Raw genomic sequence first — 24,061 nt, 5'->3', positions numbered from 1 at the left:
GAAGAGCTAATTCTGACGGCAGGAAAAGCAACTTTGGACCGTCTTCAAAGGTCCATCATTGAGTTTAGAAAACAAATTAAATTATACTTGCGACTACCACTAGATGACGGCCTATGCATAGCATGTGGTATAAGTGGATACACAAGCCTCAGAGATAATATATTTCCGGAGCTTGTGGATCTGCTTAGATCACATGCTCTGCATAGTTGGACATCTATTGGTAGTCGCAGAGTATTAGAAGATTAGTTTTCGAAACTCAAATGGATGTCGAAACGGCGAGTTAGTAATACTATCCCTAGTGTGAGGTGTACTGTACCCATGGTCCTTCATGCGTCAAGATCCCTTAGATCGTTTTTTTCCACAATCTTAGTCTGTCGCAAAGTTGCAGAGTTCTTTGCCAGGCTGATGCCTTTAATAAGTTTAAGGTTTAGTAGTAGACTCTTTCCTTATTCTTTACTTCCGCAGCATGGCCAACAGACTGCTTGATGGCTTTCAACGGACCACCTAATCGTTGACTACTTCACTGATCAACGACCAGACGCTGCCTACACAGGCCTCTTCGGACTTCGGCCCTTACAGTAGGGAGAGAGTGGGGAGGTTTTCTTGATACTGACTGCATATTATGCCACCCCCTTTCCCTTTTTCTCGCCAATCTGCCCTTGTAATGAATAATCTGCAAAACTCCCTTTTTAAATTTTGCTCTACCTGCCACTGAAAATTGTGTAACGTGCAAATCTTGCACATTTTTTTGACCTAAAACTCTGAAGGATCGACTCACCAAATGCTGGCCCGCTCACACAATACAGGCTGAAGCCTCCATCGACCTACAGAAGAATCCAGCGTGGGCAGTATCGGGGGTCCTTACTGACGCCAAAGGTGAGCAGGGTTCGTCAGAATCCGATTTGTGCAGCCCCTAACTCCAATAAGCAGCCCAGCGGCTCTGTGATGGAGAAGACACCCGGCGGACAGAGCACACACATGCCCAAGAACACTAAACAAATACCCCACGACCGACTTCCGACATTACCGTCGAGCGTCGAAGCCCACGCGGTGTCCACGGAAAAAGCCTCAGGGCCCTGTCCTCTGGGCCTCGCATACTCTTTTGCCTCATGACCAACCCCAAGGTCGGTTTGGACACTGCACACAAAAAGGCCCTCCGTTCGTGTGCCGAAAAACAGGCGGCAAAAGGCGCATTACATATCAGTGCTACCCTGCTTAAAGCAAGGTCACCTAAAAAGTTAAACACCTTGGTCCTCCAAGAGCACACTGGCTGTAAATATCCCCCCCACATAGACACTCTCAGGGGGCTATGCACCACAAACCCAGGCTCCTTCCCAGGCCACCCCCTTCATGTGATTACTCTTGAACAGTTTAGTACAATTTTAAAGTGTCAAATTTTGTGCACGTAAAGGACAAACACCCAGATCAACTAACATCCATTATAAATGCCACACAGCCAGGTGCCTCAGCACACCAGCCCCTGCCAACAAACCTCGTCTTGAGCCACAGCCTCTGCTCTAGGCACCCCAGTCTCGACCTTGAGACACTTGTGTATAGGCGCGTTATAAATGACATCAAATCTACCAAGACCCCTCCTAGGACATGTACCTTGACGATCCCTCAGGGTCACAAAACCTGTTGTGTAAAGGGGACCTTCTGAACAATTCTATGACTATATCTACGTAATCCAGTTGTTAGACCACCAGGACAAGGTAGCAGATACTCCTGTTGATAACCAAATACATTACAATGAACTGCTACTAAAGGCTGCACAGCACTGTAACATACGACACTTAAGAGGGGCACAAGTCGACAAAAGACTTTGTGGAAGACCTTCTGGGAGACCACAGGTCTGCCACCCAGTTTATTCCGCTCCTGAAGTCTGTACAAAGACGCATCCAGCCCTCCCTACTTGCACAAGGGCGGTTAACCCCAGAATAGAAAAATTCTTCAGGCCGGAGCCCACTGACCCTCTGTATATTAGGGGTCAGCTTAAACCTGCAGGCAAGAGGTCGCTGACCGATCGCTTCGAGTATGCTTGTGGTGTCTCGGTGTGGAGCACAAGACCTCGGCCTGTTTGCAATGTCAATCGATGACTGGAAAAGCTCTGAAGGAGCGTAAGGGGAAATTGGCGGTAGGTAGATTCCCTAAGAAATCCCCATCGACTACCTCGTCGAAGAAACCTTCTGATGATGCGAGAGGTGACTCTCCTCGAAGAAGGCAAAAAGTTCCAGGTCAAGGAGTGGCTGCCACCACTCCTCGTTGTCTAGGAAGTCGAAGAGGCACCATAAGTCACCTACTTGGACGTTCTTGTCCGACTCATCTTGTGAGAGGGTTATATCTTGTCCCACTAAGGCCTCCATGCCTGCCGAATGGGAAGCATTCAGGCAAGAAATGCTCAAAACATTTGAAAAACAACCCTTGACAAGCTGTGCTCATACTGCGCCTTCTGAAGCATCTAAGGAAAGGGCTTGCGCCAAATCATGTGCCCCGACAACCCCATCGAGAACAGTCTAGTCTTAGACACGATGAGAAATCATCAAAGGATCCTTCGAGTCAGAAGTCGAAAGACAAGTCGGTCATAAACGCTAGCGGGCCGTTCAACACCAATGACCCCATCGAAAAACTCCAGTGCCATCGAAGTCGAAAAGGTCTTAATCGAAGACATCTCCTTGAGCGTCGGGCTAAGAAACTTTGAAACCTTCAACGCCTTTACCGGAGAAAACTTTCGCTCCTTTACCAAGGAAGGATTACTTTAAATCTCTTACCTCTATTTATGAGGACAATGAGCCATCTGATAATGCGCCATTTGGTTTACAGTATGGCACACCAAATGTCCCTCATAGTTTTATATCGGAGGAATCCAGGATGAAGGACCTATATGAACATTTGCAAACAGCCAGTGGGGTGCACACTTCACCAGAATTAGAATTCTATAAGCTTGAGTCCGAGGAACATGCAGATGTCTCATATAGACAGTTGATGTCTTGGGTAGTAGATTACCTGGGGATGGAGCAGAGCTGCCCTCCCTTTCGAGCACGATGATCTTACAGACATCCTAGATAAGTCATCAAAAGCATCTGATTTTACGTTTCTACATTGCTCTTCAGAAAAGGTTAAGTGCACCAGAGTCACGTCCAGCAGTGAATAAGAATTCCACAAGAAAATGCTGCCCATCAAGTAGTGACCCGAACTACTTATCAAACACCGTACCCCAGAATGTCTGGGAGTGCAGGCAGCGACCGCTACCTCAAATCAAAAAGCGTATCCAACCATCCCACCGGATAGGGATGACAAAAGGGTAGATGCCTAGGCAATGAAAGTATTTTTTGTGGGCAGCATGGCTCTTAAATCAGCCAACTCCACATGTGCCTTGGCAAAGTTTTCATACACTCAATGGGACTGCATTTCTATGGCGGCTGAGCATATTCCCGAAGGGGAGGAAAGACTGTTTCTTGGGCATTGTTGGGGACAGCAATTAATCCATGTGCGAGTCGCCTCATTCGGGTCTGGATTCTGCTAACAGCATCTGCTGAGCTATGGCAGCAAGCACCGTAATTTGCAGATTTGCATGGCTAAGGAAATCCGGATTTGAACCAGACGTACAGTCTAGACTCCTTAACTTGCATCTTTTTGGCCTCAAGGCTGACAAATGCCTTGAGAAACTGCAGACTTCAAAGGCGGCGGCCAAATCTTTGGGTGGCACTATTAGGCAGCCTCAGCCTTTTCTCCCTAGTGCAGTCTTGGAGGGGTAGATTCTTTTGCAACTACTCAGTCGGAAGAGCAAGAGGACTGGCTAGTCAGAGAGGCCAAAGAAGATTCCCTTGTGGTGGACGAGGGAGAGGTGCAAAGTCTGCTCAAGCAGCGGCATCTTTACCAACAGCCACTGCTTCAGCCGCCTCAAATTCTGGGTTCTTGAGTCACAACACCCCTGTGGGAGGCAGATTATCAACATCTGGAGGAATGGCGAGACATTAATTCGGATGCTTAGGCATTAGAAACCGTAGCCCAAGGTTACTGCCTCCCCTTCAGAGACCTCAGAACCATCCACCACGTAGCCATTCTTTGAAGGTTCCAGATCCGTTACTTATGCAGGAAATTTTGACCCTGCTAGAGAAAGGTGCTATAGAGCCGGTACCTGTAACGGAGAGGAACAGAGGATGGTATTCTCCATATTTCCTAATCCCCAAAAAGGACAGAGGACTGAGACCCATCTTGGACTTGAGGTACTTGAACAAGTTCCTCAGGAAGGAAAACTTCAAGATGGTCACACTTGCAGATCCTTCAGGAGCTCCAACTAAGGATTGGATGGTGTCTTTGGAGTTTCAGGATGTTTATTTTCATATGCCAGTCCATCTCAATCACAGAGTACCTGAGGTACGTTGTTAACGGTTCTCATCAGTTTTGAGTTCTGCCATTCGGGCTAACCTCCTCCCCGAGTGTTTACACCAAACTGGTGGCAGCGAGTCTCTGGAGAGGGGTTATTCACGTCTATCCCTACCTTGACAATAGGCTGATCGGGGCGCATTTTCCCAAACAAGTCCTGGATCATCTGAACGTCACCTGCCACTCTTCACAGACTGGGATTCTCCCGCAATGACTCCATATGACACCATCTTAAAAGCTCCAGTTAATCAGGGTTCTACTGGATATATCCTTGGGAAAGAGCTCGCCACCCGGGGTGTTGGCTCAAGACATTCTGCAGATGGTCCCCAAGTTTGAGTACACAGCGCCTCCCGACCTTTGACTTTTGAGGTTGTTCGGCCTCATGGCATCCTGCATTGTTCTGGTGCCAGAGGCTTGCCTGAGAATGAGAGCCATTCAATGGGCTCTCAGGACACAGCGGTCTCAATTATAAGGCAACATGTCGGGCCTACTTCAGGTTCCAAGTAGGGTCGCACAGGATCTCCTGTGGTGGGCCTGCGAGGACAACATTCTGATAGAACCTTTTTGGAACCCATGGCCGGAGATAACAATAGTGACGGACGCCTCACACAAGGGGTGGGGAGACCATAACGATCTGACAGTCCGCGTTCGTTGGTCTCCATCGGAGTCCAAACTACACATCAATCTTTTGGAGCTGAGAGCAATCAGAGAGGCGTTAATCTTTTCTGCCCTCTGTTCCGGGAAAACATTTCCTGATCATGACGGATAACACAGTGGCCATGTACTACCTCAACAAGACAGGTGGTGTTGGGAAGGAGCTAGTACCTTTCTGCACCCCCAAGTTGTTTAAAATTTCGCAAGATTTCTTTTGACTGCTTCTAGGCACTTCAAGGGACCAGGGGGGAGGAGGGGCACTGGGAAAGCTCTCTCATACAAATATCATATACACAGGCATGGACATGTACTAAAAGAAGGCAGTTATTATTTAAATATAAGGTGCAAATAACTATTAGCTGAATACATTTGTAAATGTCAAATCCTATGCATACTGTACGAGTAAAAATACTCCAAACCCCCCCTCCCCCGCCAACCCCCTTTCACGAAAAGAATGCAGCTTGTGCTGAAAATTGACTACGGGCATTGCGGTTGTCAGTCAAAAGCCAATGCATGCTACAATGGGATTTTACATGCAGAATTATGAAAACAAGGTTTAAAAGAAATTACAGGACCACATTTTAACATGAGTAGAATGAGTGAAGTATGGAGAGAATGACTGGAAAATGTTATATATAAATGTTCATGGGTAGCAAAATGAAGGAAAGCATGAGCTACAATGTATTCTCGCATAAGCTGGCAATATGTAAAATAGCCTGTCCTGACAGAAATCGCTGACAATGAGGAAAGGAAGACTGGAGCATCCTTTGTATGGAAGCAGGATGGTTTGGGATGGAGCTATGGACCGTATCCAGTGATGGAACTGCAGCAAGCCATGAGTATAAAAGCTCATGCCTGGCACCAGTTTGGCAGGAGAAAGGAACGGAAGAGGGACAGAAGGCCGTTCAGGGAGCAGAGTTCTTCTCCCCAGCCTCATTTCTGTAAAGAATAAACTTGTTATCCTTACAAGATAGACTCTTGGCCTTACTTCCCTAGATGGGTGCATTTACTCTGGTGTGAACGTGATTAGGGGTACCCTTATAATTGGGGATTCCCCTGTGAGTTGGGCTAACCTTAGTGTTGTAGGGTCACTACCACCATGCAGAGAGGCACTGCAGTACTGGTTTTGGGCAATACAAGAAGGAATCTGTCAGCAGTTCACCAGGCCGGAGAGAAGAACACTGCGGCAGCCACTCTGAGCAGGCAGAGTACCGTCTCCCACGAGTGGGATCTAGCTCAGGAAGTCCTTCAAGAGATCTACACCCTTTGAGGAAGCCTTCAAGAGGATATGTTGGCGACCAGTGTCAACCGGAAGTGCGAACTGTACTGCTCCAGGGAATTTCCCCCAAGAGGAGCTCTATTTTCATGCTTTCATGGTGTACTGGGAGTTTCCACTTCTTCTATGCGTTTCCGCTAGTCCCCGTCAGTCTACACGTCATCGATCAGGAGGATGAGGATGTTGAGGAAATCCATGATCCTAATTGCCCTATATTGTGCCAGGAGGACATGATGGTACCCGGACCTTCTGAACACGTCCATCTGATCTCCAATACGTCTTCCACAAAGAGGACCTTCTCTCGCGAGAGGAGGGTTGGGTTCTCCATCCAGAGGTCAATACACTCAGCCTTCATGCATGGTTTCTGAGAGGCTGAGGTATTCGGATTGGGACTTCCCGGATGACATAATGGAGATTTCGAATGGATTGTGTCCTCCCACATATTCCTCATCTTAGATATTCGTATCTTCAGCTTTGCGGCTTCAGAAAAATGTTTTCCACACCAGGGGGGTGCTGTGCTCGATGTCGTGGCGTCAATGTCCCTCGAGGGCTGCCGTAGATTGTCGACACCATCCGCAGTATAAATGGCTCGAGCCACGCCCGTTGGCTTCAGTTCTGTTTTTCTGAAAGTTTTTGCTTTGTGTGTACGAAAACGTCGCTTCAGTCTTTCGAAAGGTGGTCTTCATCTAACCCTTCTACCCCTAAAACTGGCTTTAAAAAGTGCCAGAATTGCGGGAAGAAAATGTCTATTACTGACCCCCATCGAGTTTGTCTCTTGTGCCTCGGTCCGTACCTTCGAGTTGACGAGTGCGGTTCCTTTCAGACTATGACGAATAAAGCTCTCAAGGAACGAAGAGGTAAATTGGCGGTGAGGGAGAAATCTTCAAATGCCTCTTTGAAGAAAAATAAGGACTCCGCTGAGTCCAGGGAAAAATCCTGACTTAGGTCGAAGACATCTAGGTCGAGGAGTCGGTCAAGAAAATCTTCTTCGCAGAAGATGCGTCGGCGAGCTCACTCTTCCTCTTCTGATACTGGGGTTATCGCCTGTCCATCAAAACATGATTCCCCTAGAAAATGGGAGGCTTTTAGAGCCTCGATGATGCAAATCTTCCAGAACACAGCCCAGACACCTCGAAAGCGCATGAAGACCATGTCCAGGCTCATTCTATAGATGACAGCTGAAAGTCAGACTAGATGCTCTAAATTCGGCGAAACATCTTTGAGAGTGTTGAGAGAAACCTCTCCGACACCTCCATAAGAAGAGCAGGACAGGCCTATCGGTGCATAAACCGAAGGCCACACCAGATAAAATGGCGTCGGGTGACAGTCATCGAAGTCTATGTCGAAGGTCTCCTTGACGCATCTGTCAAACTTGCTCGACGCCAGTGTCAAAGGTAGCGTCGACAGCTTCCTCGATGGCGCTTACAGCGAAGGCTCCTTTTGACCTTATCGAAGCCAGCGTCGACCATATTGATGCCTTGGTCGAGGTCAACAGTGATTCCGGCACAAATATCGACGCCTTTGACGAAACCAAGGACAATGCCTTCACAAACTACAGGTAAAATGTTTCACCCTGTGCCAAGAAAATACTTTTTCAAGTCTATGGCCTCTATTTATGAGGCGCAATCCTCTGAAGAGGTTTCCCTTTTGGGGTAAAATATGGTACAAGGGATGTTCCTGAAGAATTAATTGACCCTCAGTCCAAAATGTCTGACCTCTGACTGTCTACAAACAGCTAGTGGTCTAGACACGTCACCTGAATTGGAATTCGACAAACCTGACCCTGCTGTACATGCAGATTCGGCATATAGAAATATAATGAATAGGGTAGTGGAGTTCATGGGGTGGAACAGAAATTCACCCACTTAAGAACAGGATGACATGACGGACATTCTCAGCCAAGGTCCTCTGTTCTTCCTTTTCACACACCACTTCAGAGGAAGGTTATAGCCGCATGGGAAACCCCAGAATCTGGACCAGCGGTGAACAAAAATGTTGCTAGGAAATGGACCATATTCTGACCCTGAGTATCTAACTAAGCATCCTACACCTGAGAGCTTAGTAGTCCAGACAGCTACATTCAATAGACAATCTGTTTCTGATGCTTGTTAATCTGCTTAGAATCACATGCTGTGCATATAGTCTGACATCCAGTGGTAACCGCAGAGTATTGCATCTTGTCTTTCGGCGACCGAAACGGGGCTTCGGCATAGGCGTGTCTAACGCTATCCCTATCGTGACGTGTAGTGTACCCAAAATCCCTCACGCGCCAACGTCCCTCAGATTGTTTTTTTCCGCCCAGATAACTGGTCGCCCTATAGCGGAGCTCCTACAGAAGAGATTGTTGATCTTATACCGACTTGTCGGTTATTCCCTGTTAAGTCACTTCGGTCACTAGTACATCTTCGACGAAGACTGCGGGGGATTACTCTATGGCTGTGGATTTCGACGCCTAAGATCCGGCGGCCGGATTTTCCACGTGGTCGGGCCCTCTGGCCGACCTGTACAGTAGGAAGAGTGGGGTCGGGGTGGCCATATTGTCGGTATGTCTTTCCTCCTTTCCCCTCTTTACCCGTTTGGTCTGGTAATCTTTCCCTTTTGCTATGGAAAGGACTCATTTTAGAATCTGCCCTAAGTGTAGGGTCCGATATAAGCGGTGTGCGGCCTGCAAACTCCTTCGGCCGAAGACCCTCAAAGAGGGCTGTGTAAAGCAGTGGGCTGGGTACGGTATGTCGTGGATGGAACCCTCTTCCTCCACCGCCACACCTGCTGAGTGACTGGGGCACCTCGGATGACCAAACATGGTCACTGACCCTTTAAGGCCTGACTCTGATCTTGCTTCAAGGACAACACCCGGCGACAGGGGCGTACAAACGCATCACACTAAAGACAAACCCCTACACCGTTTTCGACGTCTTCGTCAAAAAAGGTGAAAGCGCCAACAGGGCCGCCGAAAATTTCGACGGTTTCCTCGGATCGCTCAGATCCAAAGCCTTCCCGCGCATCCGCAGCAGCGTCTTGCGACTGGGCAATCAAAATTAAGTAAGGGCGCTACTCCAAAAACCTCACACGTTGAAGCGTGGAAATCCGACACTGCGACGGTCCCGAAGGCCGCGGTAGGCCCAAAAACGACGACTAGGCCTCTACCTGAGAAACCAACCACTAGGCTCTCTAGCGCCGCGGAAGGTAATACACCTACCGATAGACCATCGGAGCAACTATCTCACACCGATTATCGAAGACGGCATCGAAAGAATTGCGGCGGTGGGTCTTACCCCGGTTCCGCCTAAAGTCATGAGACAAGCCGCGGAAAAATCTTCAGATGCGGTTTGGGATCCCGATTCTTACGATGCGTATGAAGATAGTCAAGAGCCTCTTTCCGACACCCTATGAGGCTCTTTTCGGTGCTGTAGGGCAGAGAAAAACGTTTTTTCCAACCATAGGTCCGACTGGGTCCTCTAAATGGACTAGAGAGAAATTTGAAGGGTGTATGGATCGGATGGAGATCAGTTTTTCTGATCATCCATCCCGGAAAAGGTCTCAGGTAGAGCCTAACCTCCATTTTTCTTCTAATTTTCAAGATCATTATTCTGTCACCATCCAGCAGGAAGACATTGTCCTTAGGGACATTTATAATGTAGAGGAAGAAGCTTCATTTCTGCAGAATTATGAGGAACAGCAGGGTACCACAGACAACTGGGAAAAAACCCAGCAGGAAGGAACAGACCAATGAACACATCAAGATCAGGAAACTGATGTTTTGTGCCTAGATTCTCCTCCGTCCACTCCGGCTCGCCAGGCCTCACCTGTAGATGACCAAATGGCCTTCAACTCCATGTTGGAAAAAAGCAGCTGAACACTTTCAAATCTCCACTCAAGAGGCTTTGCCTGAGCAGAATTTTGTAGAGGATATCCTTGAGGAGAAGCCTCCATCTAGCCAAGCCATCCCCCTCCTTAATTCCATCAAGAGAATGTTGGCCCCCTCATTGGTATCACCAGCTCAGACTCGGGCAGTGAACCCAAGAGTGGAAAAACTATTTCGCCCTTCTTCTGACCCTCTATACATTAGAGTGCAGGCCATCCCAGATTCGTTGGTAGTGACTACCACCCGAAAAAGGGCAGGGGTACCCCTTGCCACGGGGGAAGCACCTCCGGACAAGGAAAAACTGTATGCTCTAGGCAAACGAGTCACTTCGGCTGCCGCATACACTACGCGGTTTGCTAATAATACCACTTTCTCCAGCATGGGGTCTGGCATGGATTCACATGCTCATGAATATTCCCCGTCAGGCTGGGAATCCTCGGAAAAGACAAAATCAGTTTAGTTTCTGAACTGTCTTTCTACTAATAACCAATCACTGGTCAAGTGTTGGGAGTCCTCGTGCTGTAGCTTTCAAGCTTTTTACTGCGTTTTGCATTTTTTCGAAGAGTTACTCTTATTTTTTCGGTCAATCGAGCCTCAAGCTCTACCGACTCTACTTCCGATCAACGGGGACCAGTTTTCAGAATTTTCTATGCCCCTCAAGGGCATCTTTTCGTCGTGTTTTCCACTTCTCAGAGGATTCCAGAAGATCTTGAGGCCTACCCCATGTGGACATGGACCAGGACAAAGGAAGCATGCCGCCTATTGGATCCAAGCTGTTCAGGAGCTGCCCTGGATGCAGACTTCAGAACGTCTTGGCGGATGAGCACTCTCGGTGCCTCTACTGCCTTCACAACGACAAATCGCACGTGGAGAAGGACTGTGCGTTTTGTAAGAATGTCCAAACGGACAATGAAGGATCGTCATATTTGACTCACCAACTGGCTGGAGGGGAAGTGCCCAGCAGCGGGTGAGAAGAAATCCGAGCGGTCTTCTAAGACCTTGGAGGGCGCTCCAGTGACGGGGGCCCAACAAAACGCCAAGCACTGTGGGCATTGGGATCACTGATCGGTCAAGCTCCTCGGCTGCCAGGCAGGGCGCATTATCACTGACTCTCTGGCTCGGTTAAGAGTAAGTTGGAGAACCCGGGTAAGCTTCGGGAGAAGCCCCGGTCGATCCCGACGGAGACAGCCGAGGGGGAGAAAGGCGGTAACCCTCCCAAGGTCGTGAAGGCCCTCCACTCCCTCGATTGAGAGAGTCGTGGCTGCCCTGGCGAATCCTACCAAGGCTTCCCCAGTTGAGACGACTTCAGGGGCTAGGGTTTCCCTGCCACCCCGGAGGAAATCATCTTTTCTGCCTATTGAGAAGACTCCCAGTGAAACCCCAGCAGGAGAGGGGGGGGGGGGCACGGTAGCCATAACGGACACGGATACCACCTCCTGAGAATGAGATGGCAAGCGTCCAAAGGATCCTGGACAGGAAGTTTGAGGAATCCAGGGCCCACGGGAAGGATCCCGACGAGGCCGACTAGGAGAGCAGCGGGGGGGCGACGAGGAAGATAGGGCTGCGGAGGACCCCACACCCCAACCGTCGGTCCCGTTGCAGCCGGTGCCCGTACCACAGGACAATTCAGGAGCTATCTTGATGGCTATACAGGACCTGTGCACAGAGATGAGGACAAGGGTGCCCTTACCCCCCACCGAGGACCCAGCGGGGCCTGGTCCGTCGGGGAACCCGCCCAACAAGTGGAGACGAGTCATCCTCCTGTCACGACCCTCGCCCAAAACCCCCTTTGGCTAACCCATTGGCCAGGTGGAGTCAGGACTCGGGCCTCTAGAGCCTGGCATCCTCTTCAAAAGCCCTCGTGGGGCCAGTCTTGGCGCCTATGGTGCCTGGCTCATACACCATGAAAAACAATGTGCTTGGGAACTACTTTATTGTATTGTCAGCCAACATGGAGGCATCCACATAGCTTGGTTCCTAAGAACCAAGCTATGCGGTCTAGTGTTTTGGGTGTGGTAGCCTAGGGATTACTATACCTGGACTATTTTGTTGGGGCTACTGAAAACCACACCCGAGCAAGACAACACGCTTTGCGTTACTTTGCAGCTTGCAACGTGACGCTCAGTGTCCAGCTATTCCCTCGAACCTCGGAGAAGCAGAACCTGCAAGGAGACAAAAGGAACATCATTAGCAGCAGCATTTTACCCACAGTCTTCATCTTTAAACACTCGCAGCTACTGAGAACAGCTTCCTCGAATCTGCACACCTCCCAGACAGAACAACCTGAAAGAGGAAGATGGAGGCAACATTAAAGAAAGCAGTAGAGACATTTACAAATTACGAGCTGCTCAAAAGGCTTACCTGGCTGGTCTCCTCTCAGCTGGCACCACTCCGGACATTCCATTTGCGCTAAAAAACACCGCAACCTACAAGGAAGGAATACACAGGTTAGCAAAAGCAAGACTTTGCAGCGCTGCGCATAGCGCTTACCGCATGATAGCGCTCTTAATGCGCCCTCATTTACCAGCGGGGCTCAACCAAGCCAGTTTGCTGCGCTGAAGCTCCGCATACCTAAGGGAGAAAAAAAGAGACCTTTTTAAGCAAAGGCATGCAGGATAGCAACAAAACTAAAGGACAGCAATAAGACCTACCTGAACAATATCAAACAGGCCGGCGTCCGTGAAGTAACTGGACCGCACTCGCCCATGAAAGACTACGCGCCCCTGCAAAGAAGGCAGGACGGAGAGCACGCCTAATTCTGCCACAAAGTGAGAGGGCGCCAGAGGGACTGAAATCATATGGGGGTGGAGGGAGGATACTTACCCCAGTCGGTCAGTCTTGAACATAGTCCTCCTGTATTTACAGGTGTACATCTACATCAGGGCAAAGCTGAGAAACATACCAGCGAGTAACCTGGCTGGATGGCGTCCCTGTGGATACCAGGTGAGCGTAACACCTCCCCCCCCCTACCAGCCTTCACCCCCTATCCCCTCCTCCGAGGGATGAGACGGGGGACGGTGGTGACGACAGAATGGACCTCCCTTCACCACCTCCCAGCCCAAACAACCCTCCCCCACCGCCCGCCGACGAGATTGGCTCCTTCCACGACATGATCGCCAGGCCATCTGAGCTTTTCCAGCTCTGGCCCGAAGAACAGAAGGAAGGTTTCCTCTACCAATGGCGGGAGGCTAAGAGGAAGACTGCCCTCCCAGTCCCGTTACTGGATGACCTCTGGGATGAGGGGCTGGCACTCCAGAAGAAACCCGTCCACGGCTCCTGCTAAGAGACCGGTACGAGAAGAAGTACCGGGTCCCGGACTCCGCCCCATGTGCCTTAAGGCACAGCCGTCCCCGGACTCAGTGGTCTCCGCGGCGGCCAAGAAGAAAGAAGCGGGGGCGACGGCTTCGACTTCAACATCCCCGCCGGACGGCGAGGGGAAGAAGCTGGACGCCATGGGACGGCGTGTCATCTCGGCGGCGGTGACGACGATTAAAGCAGCCAAACCCCTCGTGATCGTGGCACGCTACGACAGGGAGCTGTGGTTCAAAATCGCTCCCTTGCTGTAATTCCTCCCAGACAAGAGGGCTGAAGCCCTGGAAGTCCTACTGGAAGGCAAAGTGGTGTCAGACCACGCCATTACGGTGGCCACAGACATCGCAGACACCGGCTTTCGTCAGATGGGCAACAGCGTTTGCCTTCGAACGGTGTGGTTGGCTCAAAGCCACCGATTTCCGCCAGGACGTGCAGACCAGGGTTCTGGACATGCCCTTCGACTGTAACAACCTTTTCGGCAAGACAGTGGACGAGTCAATACAGGCCATCAAGGCGGACACCGAGACAGCTCGGGCCTTGGGTGTTCGACAGCCGTCCTTTCGGAACTCTGGAGGCAATCAAGGTGCCTCCAAAGGATTTGGCGGCAGTTCCTCATACCGCCAAGCGGCCCGCTCCTCGTCGCAGGAGGCCTACAGAGGCCGTGGCAAGAAAGGAGGATCCCGTCATCACCAAGGAGGCCAAGGCGGCAAGACAGCGACGAAACTGGATTGAACCGGCCGTGGCGTCGGGCCCCCACCTGAGCACCCCGGTGAGAGGCCGGCTGGCGAAAATCGTCAGCTTGAGGGAGTCAATCTCCACCGACGTTGGGTGCTGGATGCCCTGGCCCGTGGGCACACTCTGGAATTTCAAAAGGGGTGTCCCCGCATTCCACCCGTGGCCAGGAAGGAAAACCACGTCCCTCAACTGCTGCTGGAGGTACGGGCGATGCTAAGAAAGGGAGCCATCAAGCTCGTCCCAAAGAAGCTCCGGGGCTCCACAGTGTACTCGTGGTACTTCCTCCTCCGGAAGAAGACCGGCGGTTGGCGACCCATCCTGAACCTTCGTCATCTGAACAAGTATCAAGTCCCAGAAGTTCCGGATGGTCACCATTCAGCACGTGCTGGGACTGCTGGAGGAAGGCGACTGGGAAGGCGACTGCCTATCGTCGCTGGACTTGGAGGATGCCTACTTCCACATCTCCATTCTAAAAGGACACTGGAAATTCCTGCGATTTATGGTCCAAGGGCGACCCTATCAGTTCAAGGCCCTTCCCTTCAGATTGAAGTCGGCACCCAGGGTATTCACCAAGTGCCTGGCACCAGTGTCAGCGCGGCTGCGCCTGCAGGGGATCCAAGTCTACCCCTACCTCTACGATTGGCTCATCCAAGCAAAGTCAAGAGAACTCGCAGTCGATCACATCGAAGACCGTCCAACTGCTCATGGTTCTGGGATTCTCGATCAACTTCGCGAAATCCCACTTGGTACCGTCGCAAGTCGCCCTGTTCCTGGGAGCCAGGCTCCTCACAGTGGCTCAATTGGCTTCGCTGTAAAGGACGAAGGCCGTCCTGAGCAAGGTACAACATCTGTTGACCATGGACGTGGCCAGGGTGAAGTCCATCAAGTCCCTACTCGGCATGATGTCCTTGTGCATCTACCTTGTGCGCCTATGCAGACTGGTGATGCGACCACTGCAGGAGTTCCTCGATGCCCGTTGGATGCAAACAGCGGCCAGCTTCGAAGACGGGATCTCACTCAACAAGACTTGCCGCCAGGCGATCCGGTGGTGGCGCACCTGCGCGCATCTGGTGGTGGGCATGGACTTCCAGACCCCGGCACATCAGGAAACCGTGACGACGGACGCCTCCTTGGAGGGATGGGGAGTGAACACCGGAGTTCTCCATGCAGGAGGCATTTGGCTCCCGGAGGAGAGGTCACTACACATCAATGTCCTGGAGCTCTAAGCCGTGTTCTGGGCCCTCGGGTCGTTCCTTCCGTCCCTCAAGGGCAAGGTGGCAAGGGTCTTCACAGACAACACCACCACGATGTTCTACATCCGGAAGCAGGGGGTCACCAGATCTCCAGCCCTATTCAAGGAAGCGCAGGATCAGTGGCACTGGGCCGTCGCCCAAGGGATGTTTCTGGTACCCTTCCATCTGGCAGGAATTAAGAACACCATTGCCGACTCACGGAGCAGGGATCTGCGTTCGTGCCACGAGTGGGAGCTGCGGCAGGATCAAGTAGATCTTATTCCGACGATGGGGCAATCCCCAGATCGACCTATTCGCGACGGTGATAAACGCCAAGTGCCGGAGGTCCGCCAGCAGGTTTCCACAGCCGGGGCGCATGGGCGATGTCTTCTCATTCCCCTGGGACGGCCCATGAAGTAACTGACTCATCAGTCAACTCAGATGGTCCCGGTGCCAGATGATCCTCGTCGCACCTGCGTGGCCGATGTAGATTTGGTTCCCGGACCTTCTGGACATGTCTGCATCTCAACCCCCATTACCCATGCTGGAGAACAAGTGGTACAGGTAAGCAACTTGTTACTTATTGGCAAGCTATGCTGACGCTCGATGGAACCTGCTCCAGGAAGGCCTCCAAGAGTTTCCTGAGCCCACCAAATCCAAGCTTGGCTGTAACAGCAGGCAGGTCTCTGGCCCAAGGGACCCTACTTAAAAGACATGCTTGCCTGCGTACTTCAGGTTTTAAACCGGAAACACAAGCCTCCCTCATCAGTAAGCCCATTGAGGAATCTAACCTTCGGGAAAGCGGTGGATGAGGCCTTGGAAAAAGCTAAGAGCGAGCATGAGACTCTCTGCAACAGATCACACAGAAACCTTCCCCCCAGAGAGTTAATAGCTCTCGGCAGTCCTTTGTAGGGGAAGCCAGTGCTGGTCAAAGGAACAATGGCACTGGGAACTTCAACACAGGACAAACTTCGGGGAGCCCTACATACTACCCTTCAAGGGGTCCGAAACGCTGCAGAGGCCCCAATCCCAGAGGAGCCACAGCCTCTGGTCATAAATGACCACCAGATCCCCTCCCCGGTTGGCAGGCGATTATCATCTTTCCTCACGGCATTGGAGGTGATAACTTCAGACCAGTGGCTCATAAAGACGGTCGCCCAGGGGTACTGCATGGAATTCGCCCGACCTCCACAATTCACACCGCCGCGCTCACAGCGCCTTTCACCGGACCATCTGGAGATCCTGAATCAAGAGGTGGAGGCACTGCTGGGAAAGGACGCCATAGAAGCCGTCCCTATTCTTCAGGTAAACAAGGGTATTTATTCGGTGTACTTCCTTGTACCCAAAAAGGACCTCCCCATCCGCTCTGTTCTAGACCTCTGCCCAGCGAACAAGTTCATAAAACCCCAGAAGTTTTGCATGGTAACACTACAGGAGGTGATACCATTGCTGAATCAGGGGGACTCCATGGCAATATTGGACATGAAAGGTGCATACTTTCATATTTCAATGTTGCCAGCGCACAGAAAATATCTAAGGTTCAGGATAGAGGACAGGCATTACCAATTCAAGGTACTCCCCTTCGGCATCGCCTCTGCGACAAGGGTGTTTACCAAGGTCCTGGCAGTGGCTGCAGCACACCTGCGCAGACTATCTGTCCCAGTTTACCCTTACCTGGACGACTGGCTCATCACGGGGGACTCATTCGACGCATGTTTTTCGGACACCCAAAAACCAGAAGATCTTCTCTTCAATCTGGGTTTCTCAATCAACGAAAAGAAATCCAGTCTAGTCCCCAGTCAAACCAATTCCTGGGAGCTCTAATTCGGACGGAAGACAGTCTCGTCTTCCCCTCTAATGAGAGGGTTCAGAACATGCTTGTTCAGATCCCTCAATATGTGGCCAGTCGGGAGATGACGGTGCGCAAAGCCATGCGCTTGCTAGGAATTATGGCGTTGTGCACATACTTGGTTCCCCACGCGCGGCTGCGCATGCGTCCCATGCAAGAGTGGCTCAACAGTCAGTGGTGTCAGGCCAGGGGACAATGGGAAGATCTGGTAGCTGTCTCACCAGCCCTCGTTCTCTCTGCAGTGGTGGTCAAGAGGAAACCTCTTGAAGGGGGAAGACCTTCACCACCCCTGCACTGGAAGCCACTCTCACTACAGACGCATCTCTCACGAGGTGGGGGGGCTCACCTGCTTCAGCAGACGGTGTCCGGTTTGTGGTCCCCTCAAGTAGCGTCCAACCATATAAACTTACTGGAGCTATTAGCGGTGTTCAAGGCTTTGAAGGCCTTTCAGGTGCAACTACAAGGGAAGACAGTGCTGATTCTAACGGACAACACTTCAGTCATGTATTACCTGAACTAACAGGGGTCACTCACTCTCCAGGGCTATCCAAGCTGTCCCAGAACATTTGGATATGGGCTCTCAAACACAAGATGTTTCTGTTGTCCCAGCATGTTCCAGGGAAACTCAATCTTCTGGCAGACGTGCTCAGCAGAGATTTCCCTCTGCCCGAAGAATACGAATGGCGGCTACACGAAGACATTGTGTCCAACGTCTTCGCAGAATGGGGTTTCCCTGAGATTGACCTGTCCGCTACTCAGGAGAATGCCCAATGCCAAGACTACGCCTCCAGGTACCCCCTGAACCGATCCAAGCGGAACGGTATCTGGATAACATGGTCAGTGAAATTTGTCTACGGTCCCCAAACCCATCCACCCCCCTCCCCCCCCCCCCCGATGACTCCCCTTCTCAACACGATGGTGCACAAGATGCACCAGGAACCAGGCCCCCATGTGGGCCCGCTAACCCTGGTTCACTCACCTGATGGAAATGCCCCTCTCCCCACCAGTGAAAATACTCTGCCCGTACAACATGTCTCAGGACAGGGGGGGGAAGACCCTACACCCATGCCCACAAACTCTGAACTTAGCAGCTTGGCTCCTGAGGGCATAGAGTTTGGACACCTACAGCTCCCTCAGAGGTGCATGGACATACTCGCGGATGCTAGGAAACCGAACATGCGTTATTGCTATGCCAGCAAATTGAAAAGTTTTGTCATCTGGTGCAATTCCAAGGGCGTCAATCCCATCGATTGCTCACCTACACACATTGTGCTGTACCTAACCCATCTGTTGGACACTGGGTTAGTCTTTAATTCCTTAAAGGTCACATCACAACAAAGTGTTGTGGTGGAAGATACCGGTGATTAAGGCCTTGATGGAAGGAGTTAAGAGGGTGAATCCTCCCATTTCTCACCCGGCTCCTGTATGGGACCTAAATGTGGTTTTGACCAGGCTTATGGGAGCTCCCTTTGAGCCTATGCATAAAGCAAGCCTGAAAGACCTGACCTATAAAACGGCCTTCCTAGTGGCTATCACTTCTATTAGAAGGGTTAGCAAACTACAGGCACTTTCCGTTCTAGACCCCTTTGTTACAGTCCACAGGGATAAGGTAGTTCTGCGCACTCACCCCAGATTTGCGCCTAAATTCATCTCGAAGTTCCATGTGAACCAATCGATTGAACTACCTACCTTTTTTCAGAATCCCACTAGCATGGCCGAAAGAAGCCTACACACACTAGATGTGCGCAGGGCAGTCATGTTCTACCTGGAAGGAACTAAACCACTGAGGAAAACAAACCAATTTTTCATTTCAGTGGCAGCTGGTAGAGAAGGGTATCCTGTCTCTAAATCTGCTATCTCAACACGGATTGTCAAATGCATCACACTATGTTTCTCTCTTGTAAAGAGAGAACTGCCCTTCAAGCCTAGAGCTCATTCTACTCGGGAATCCATAGCATTCATTGCAAATGTTCCCCTTGAGTCCATTTGCAAAGCGGAAAACTGGAGTTCTGTACACACCTTTACAAATCTATTGCCTAGACATTCATTCTAGGTCTTGATTCTCAGGTGAGACAAGCAGTACTAATACATCTTTTCTCTACATTGCTTCTGAATGCGAGCCCCATTTTACAGGGCGCACCCCTAAAATACAGGGGACCCATAATCACCATAAACCAGAGTAAATGCACCCGTCTAGGGAATCAAGTCTTGAGGCTGTCTTGTAGGTGATGACAAGACTTTTATCTTTACAGATCATGAGGATTGGGGAAATGGCAGAGGGCTCTGCCATTTCAGGCCAGCATTCTGTCGTCATCGCTGGCTCCCAATTCCTGAAGATTCCTCCTGGGCTGGCAGCTTAAATACTTTTCAGTTAGTCACTGGATACCCGCAGAGCTCCTCAAAACTTATCCCTCTTGCCATACAAGGGATGTTGCAGACGCGACAGTGTTGCATGGTCATGTTCCCTAATTAACATTAATGCTGTATTAGCATGAATACTTTCACTCTTGTTTAGCATAATTTACTATGTTATAAACATTCATACATAAAGACATCTTGCCGCCATTCTCTCAACATTAACTCTGTAAAATTATATTTGATGTGGTCCAATAACTTCTACTATGTTGTGCTGAATCCTGTTTTCCCATCGTATTCTGTCGTGCCTTGAATAGTCTCCATTGGCCTGTGATTGACAGGACCATTTGGTCAGCCACGTTCTCTGTTCTTGACTTTACTGTGTGCTTTCACATTGGATTTTTAAAACTACACAGAATAACATTTACACATGTTTTTCAACTCATTTATTTGTACATTATATTTTAAATATTACCAACCTATATTTAGTGACTGGCCATGCCTGTGTTTGATTATTTTGCATGAAAGAAGCTTTTCCAGTGCTATAGTGCTTAGAAGTCTTGACTAATTGTAAAACGCTTGGTGGGTGCTGCAAGGCGCAAGCCAAAGGCGCTCGCTCCTCCCCAACACTTTTCACAACCCACCTCCGGGTACTGCTCGCTAGTCTATGCACAGCATGTGATTGTAAGCATATTAACCAGCATCAGAAGACATGCATTCCTTACCGTAATAGCATTTCTGATGATTGAATCTGCTTAGATTCACATGCCCCCTTCCTGCCTCCACGCTCGGGTTGGAAGGTACATAGACGTCTTACTATCTCTTTATGTACTCACTCACTATAGCCTTGGGCTCCCTCATGGCAGAAAAAATACAATCGGAGGGACCTTGGTGCGTGAGCGATTTTGGGGTACACTACACATCGCGATAGTGTTACAGACACGCGTATGCCGACGTCCCCTTTCGGTCCCCGAGAGACGAGATGCAATACTCCACGGTTACCACTGGATGTCGGACTATATGCACAGCATGTGAATCTAAGCAGATACAATCATCAGAAATGCTATTACGGTAAGTAATGCATGTCATTCATCTAACATGTTGTACAGCATGTTAAGTCTGAAAGACCGAATAGAAGTAAAATGTCTGTACAAATATTGTGAATCTGGGTGTAGGCAGACTGAGCAATGGGGTTTTCGTTGACCTTTTTACTAATCTGAAGCATGCCTGATGCTGTAGTAAAGTGTGATGTTAATGTTTGCCGTGCCTTTCAGCACTGTGTAAAACGTTGCTAACAATTTGCACATTTTTGTTTGTCTTAATAGAAACATGTTCCTGCACATGCCGGATATGTGGGAAATGAAGCGGCTGATGAACTAGCACGAATAGGATCTACCAAATCAAAGAAGAAATGCTAAGCTCTGTGCCAATCTGAACAGATCATGTGTAATGCAGTTTGTTCAGTCGAATAAAACTACAATCGGCCGGTTTAAAATAAGCTTGTCTACCGTTTTAGCCTTCAGATTATTTTAGAAATGCACACATTACAATTTAGATTAGGTTCACACCAAAGAAAAAATCTTGTGTTTTGTAATTCAAGCTTTGATGTTTGTATTATAGGCTTGTAAATATGTGGTTGTTTTATGTTTTTAAGAGTTGATGTAACTGACTGCTTTCCTATGCAGTTATAGCAAGTTTTGTTAAGGCCATTAAAATAAAATACTTTTTATAAACCTACAAAAAAGATTTCTCTTTCTATAGCATATAAAGCATGCATCTAAAATGCCATAATTGAAGAAATACATTTGTAAATAGTTGTGAAGAGTTAAACCATTAAATTCTGCATTAGAGAAACTACTTTGTGCCCAGCATACGCAGTGCATTGTCATGTACCTAAATGATATTGTGGATTTGTTAGGCGTGCCCCAGACAGCCTTGTGTACTATAGAGGGATTTGAATTGAATCTGTGCTGCAACCGGGAGCCAGTGAAGAAACTTTTAGGGCAGGAGAGATGGGGTCCCTGGGCTTGAGGCCAAGGATAAGTCTTGCTGCCCTATTCTGGATTAGCTGAAAGGGTCGTAGTGAGGAAGAGGGTAGATTAAGGAGTAGGCTATTGCAGTAGTCCAGTCTAGAGAACCAGAGCTCAGGGAACATTGAGCTTCTGGGGGGAAAATGAGAAAAGAGAGAAGTTGTACTTCTTGGCAATGTCCTGGATCTGAGGGAAGGAGATAGAGGAGTCGAAGAGGACTCCACAGTTTCAGGCATCAGATGAAGGAGAAGGGTGAGATCCCATAGAAGATGGCCAGACTGAGGGGAAGAAAGAAGTGTTAAAGAGCCAGTGGGAGAGTTTGGCACCCTCAGACACCACAGGTGGAGAAGGAGGAAAGTGAGTAGAAGGTACCCAGAATAATGTGGGACAGGCGGTGTAAAGACTGGAGGGGGTTGTCTGTACTCCTGCTCTCTATATGGTGGAGAGACACGGAGGACCCCAGCCAAGATTCTCTATTTGGTAAAACTTGGGTGAGCAATCGAGGCCTAGCGCGCAGGAGGGGATGCTGGCTGGTTCTTAAGTACAGTTTAGTCCCCAAGCACCGACAAAAGAATGTCCACACACTGTATTAGTGAAAACAGTCTTTATATAATTTAAGGTTCACGGTTATATACCCAACCACAATAACTCGCTTTTTGCTCCGTTAATCTACAATGGCAAATATACACAGTTCTACGTGGTACCACAATTACTATGAGATTTCATTAAAGTGCATCAACTGTAAGTTGCTCAAATGTCACACAAAACAATAAAGGGAACCAACAATAGACATGGGAGGAAAGCACTTGGCTCGAACAATCGGCAGAATACTGGCCCCTACCACCAGGCACAGTTCTATATGAGGATCCCCCCACATGTGATACTGGACTGAATTCAGAAAATGAATTTTGTAATTTAAACCTTTTCCCCTTTATTTTCATTTCACAACTTTCATTTTTTCATTCGCTATATATTTTTTCTTCATCCTCTATAATTTAACATTAATCATCTTCTTTTCTTATCTCTTCTATTCCCTTGTTATTAGAAATGGAACACCTCCATTTTGTAATGTAATTCTTCTAATAGGACCCAAGAAGTAATTCATCTTTATAGTTAAGATACTTTGCCTGCAATTATCCCAGTGAATTATATAATTATAAAATCTAGAAATGAAAAATAAAATTTGAATGTAAATTTAAAAACCTTCAAAAATAAATTCATTTTTGCGCATAAAATGTCAAAACCGTATAGTAAACTTATTAAATATCTAAAAATTCAAAATGAAAATTGAGTGATAACTCGTAAACCTTCAAATACTCACATATTGGGCATAAAATGCTGCCATTCACACATCAGAAAATCACAATAAAACAAAAAATTAGAAACCTAGAAAACAAGTTGGCTTCCGGCAAACAAAATGGCCGGCACGTGAGTATGCGATGCCATCGCGCACGTGGGAACGTGGGCATGATGACGTCATACGCGGAAAACGTATTTACACGTGCGCAATACACACAAAAAGCGCGCCAAAACAAGGAGCCAGGGAGAGATAACCGGATCTCTTCTGAGCAGAAGGTAAGAACTTTTAAACCTTGGGGAAATAAAGAGGATAAAGTACCTTGGCTGCTTCCTAAAGGAAATCTGACTAGATCTAACCTTTAACAAAAAATATGTGCTTTCTTGTTCTAATAGGGAAACTACATGAGGGAATCTTAGAGTTGTGCCCAAAGAGAGTGCATGGATACAAAGCTGAATGATAGAAATTTGGCGAAACGGGCCCAAAGTATACACAATTGGCGAGTCACTTTTATAGAATTCTCTACTTGTAATGTTATGATGTTGACATAAGAAAAATGAAAGCCATTATGAAGGCTATAAAATACCAACATGATGAAAAGAATTTTAGAAGACTTTAATAGGATGTCTAAAAAAATATTATTGAAATAACATTTTCAGTTACACAATTATTTTCCCTTTTACAATCTTTTTTCTTTTTAAGTGTCTAAAACAAATGTTTTGTTTTCTTTCACAAAACAGCTATAAAACTCTCCTGATGATCCCTTGTGACTAAAACAGGGGTGAAACATGTGTAGAGAGAAAGACTTCATGTATGGAATAAAAAGACAAACTCTTGATAAGAAATCTGACAAGTGTGAAGAACATTTATTTGGCACTTGGAACTAAGAATCACAAGACTAAATGGTATCTCGCAAGTGGAAATGTATACAATTGAAAAACAGCTCTCAGATTAGCGAAGGACAGCCGCAGCAGTTCTTCCAGTGCGCTTCAAAGTTAAGCATCAGTTTCAACTTCAGCTTCTGAACTATTTCTAGCAGTGAGAGGCCCCCAGATATGTTGATCTCCCAT

At 48.6% G+C, this 24,061-nt stretch overlaps 1 protein-coding gene across 1 annotated transcript in view; it reads left to right on the top strand.

The window, feature by feature from the left end:
• LOC138453320 (ribonuclease H1-like) overlaps positions 1 to 21,402 on the top strand; it is a 607,996-nt gene extending 586,594 nt beyond the window's left edge. Inside the window, exon 9 of the mRNA XM_069606028.1 lies at positions 20,990 to 21,402. Within this exon, the coding sequence (XP_069462129.1) occupies positions 20,990 to 21,082 (93 nt within the window). The 3' untranslated portion in view covers positions 21,083 to 21,402. The remainder of the gene's footprint in view (positions 1 to 20,989) is intronic.
• The last annotated feature ends 2,659 nt before the right edge of the window (positions 21,403 to 24,061 follow it).

Source organism: Ambystoma mexicanum, chromosome 4p, assembly GCF_040938575.1.
Source record: "Ambystoma mexicanum isolate Mex_15411 chromosome 4p, UKY_AmexF1_1, whole genome shotgun sequence".
NCBI lineage: Eukaryota > Metazoa > Chordata > Amphibia > Caudata > Ambystomatidae > Ambystoma > Ambystoma mexicanum.
The sequence above is the reverse complement of the archived record's forward strand: the minus strand, read 5'-3'. Positions and strand labels throughout refer to the sequence as shown.